Source organism: Eimeria mitis, genomic scaffold (genome assembly GCF_000499745.2).
Source record: "Eimeria mitis Houghton genomic scaffold, Emh_scaff3291, whole genome shotgun sequence".
NCBI classification, from domain to species: domain Eukaryota; phylum Apicomplexa; class Conoidasida; order Eucoccidiorida; family Eimeriidae; genus Eimeria; species Eimeria mitis.
In genome coordinates this window covers 3645-4416 of record NW_013571631.1, presented here as the reverse complement: position 1 = coordinate 4416, position 772 = coordinate 3645, and the positions used below count along the sequence as shown (strand labels likewise).

Sequence of the window (772 nt, the reverse complement as noted above, 5' to 3'; positions counted from 1 at the left end):
ATATATATATATATATATATATATATATATATATATATATATATATATATATATATATATACTATGCATGCATGCATGCATGTGGTGTTTGTCTTTTCTCTCTTTTGTCTTCATCTTTTTTTTTATCGTTGTTTTGTTTTTTTTTTCTTTTGCTGCTGCTGCTGCTGCTGCTGCTGCTGCTGCTATCTCTACGGCATTTGCTGCTGAACAAGCCGCCGTGTATATCTTTTGTCTTTGTCTTTTTTATTTTATATTTTTTTATTTTAGTTACTGCTGCTGTTGCTGCTGCTGCTGCTGTTGCTGCTGCTGCTGCTGCTGCTGCTGCTGTTATATCTGCAGCATTTGCTGTTAATAGGTGGTGTATTTATATTTCTTTTTTTTAATATAATTTCAACTCTGCTGCTTCTGCTGCTGCTGCTGTTGCTGCTGCTGCTGCTGTTGCTGCTGCTGCTGCTGCTGCTGCTGTTGCTGCTGCTGCTTCTGCTCGAATCCTTCTCTTTTTCTTCTTTTTGCTGCTGCATTTCTGGCTGCTGCTGCTGCCATTTCTTCTTCTGCTGCTGCTACTGCTGCTGCTGCTGCTGCTGCTGCTGCTGCTGCTGCTGCTGCTGTTGCTGCTGCAGCTGCTGCAGTAGACCCTGCAGCAATTGAGGATTTAAGAAAAAGACTAAGAGGGGGACTATCTATCATCGTGCTGCTGCAGGATGCAACAAAACTAAACTGCGTTTTACACCTTAACCCAGCCGACAATTCTCTCAGTATTTCTTGTGAAGAT

General features: G+C 41.5%; 1 protein-coding gene across 1 annotated transcript; it reads right to left on the bottom strand.

Annotated features, from left to right (window-relative positions):
• Positions 1–390: 390 nt before the first annotated feature.
• Positions 391–687, bottom strand: EMH_0064420 (uncharacterized protein; the record flags this gene model as incomplete). The annotated part of the gene is made up of 1 exon (XM_013498257.1): positions 391–687. One exon carries the CDS (start codon positions 685–687, stop codon positions 391–393), a length of 297 nt encoding a protein of 98 aa, XP_013353711.1.
• Between the last annotated feature and the right edge of the window lie 85 nt (positions 688–772).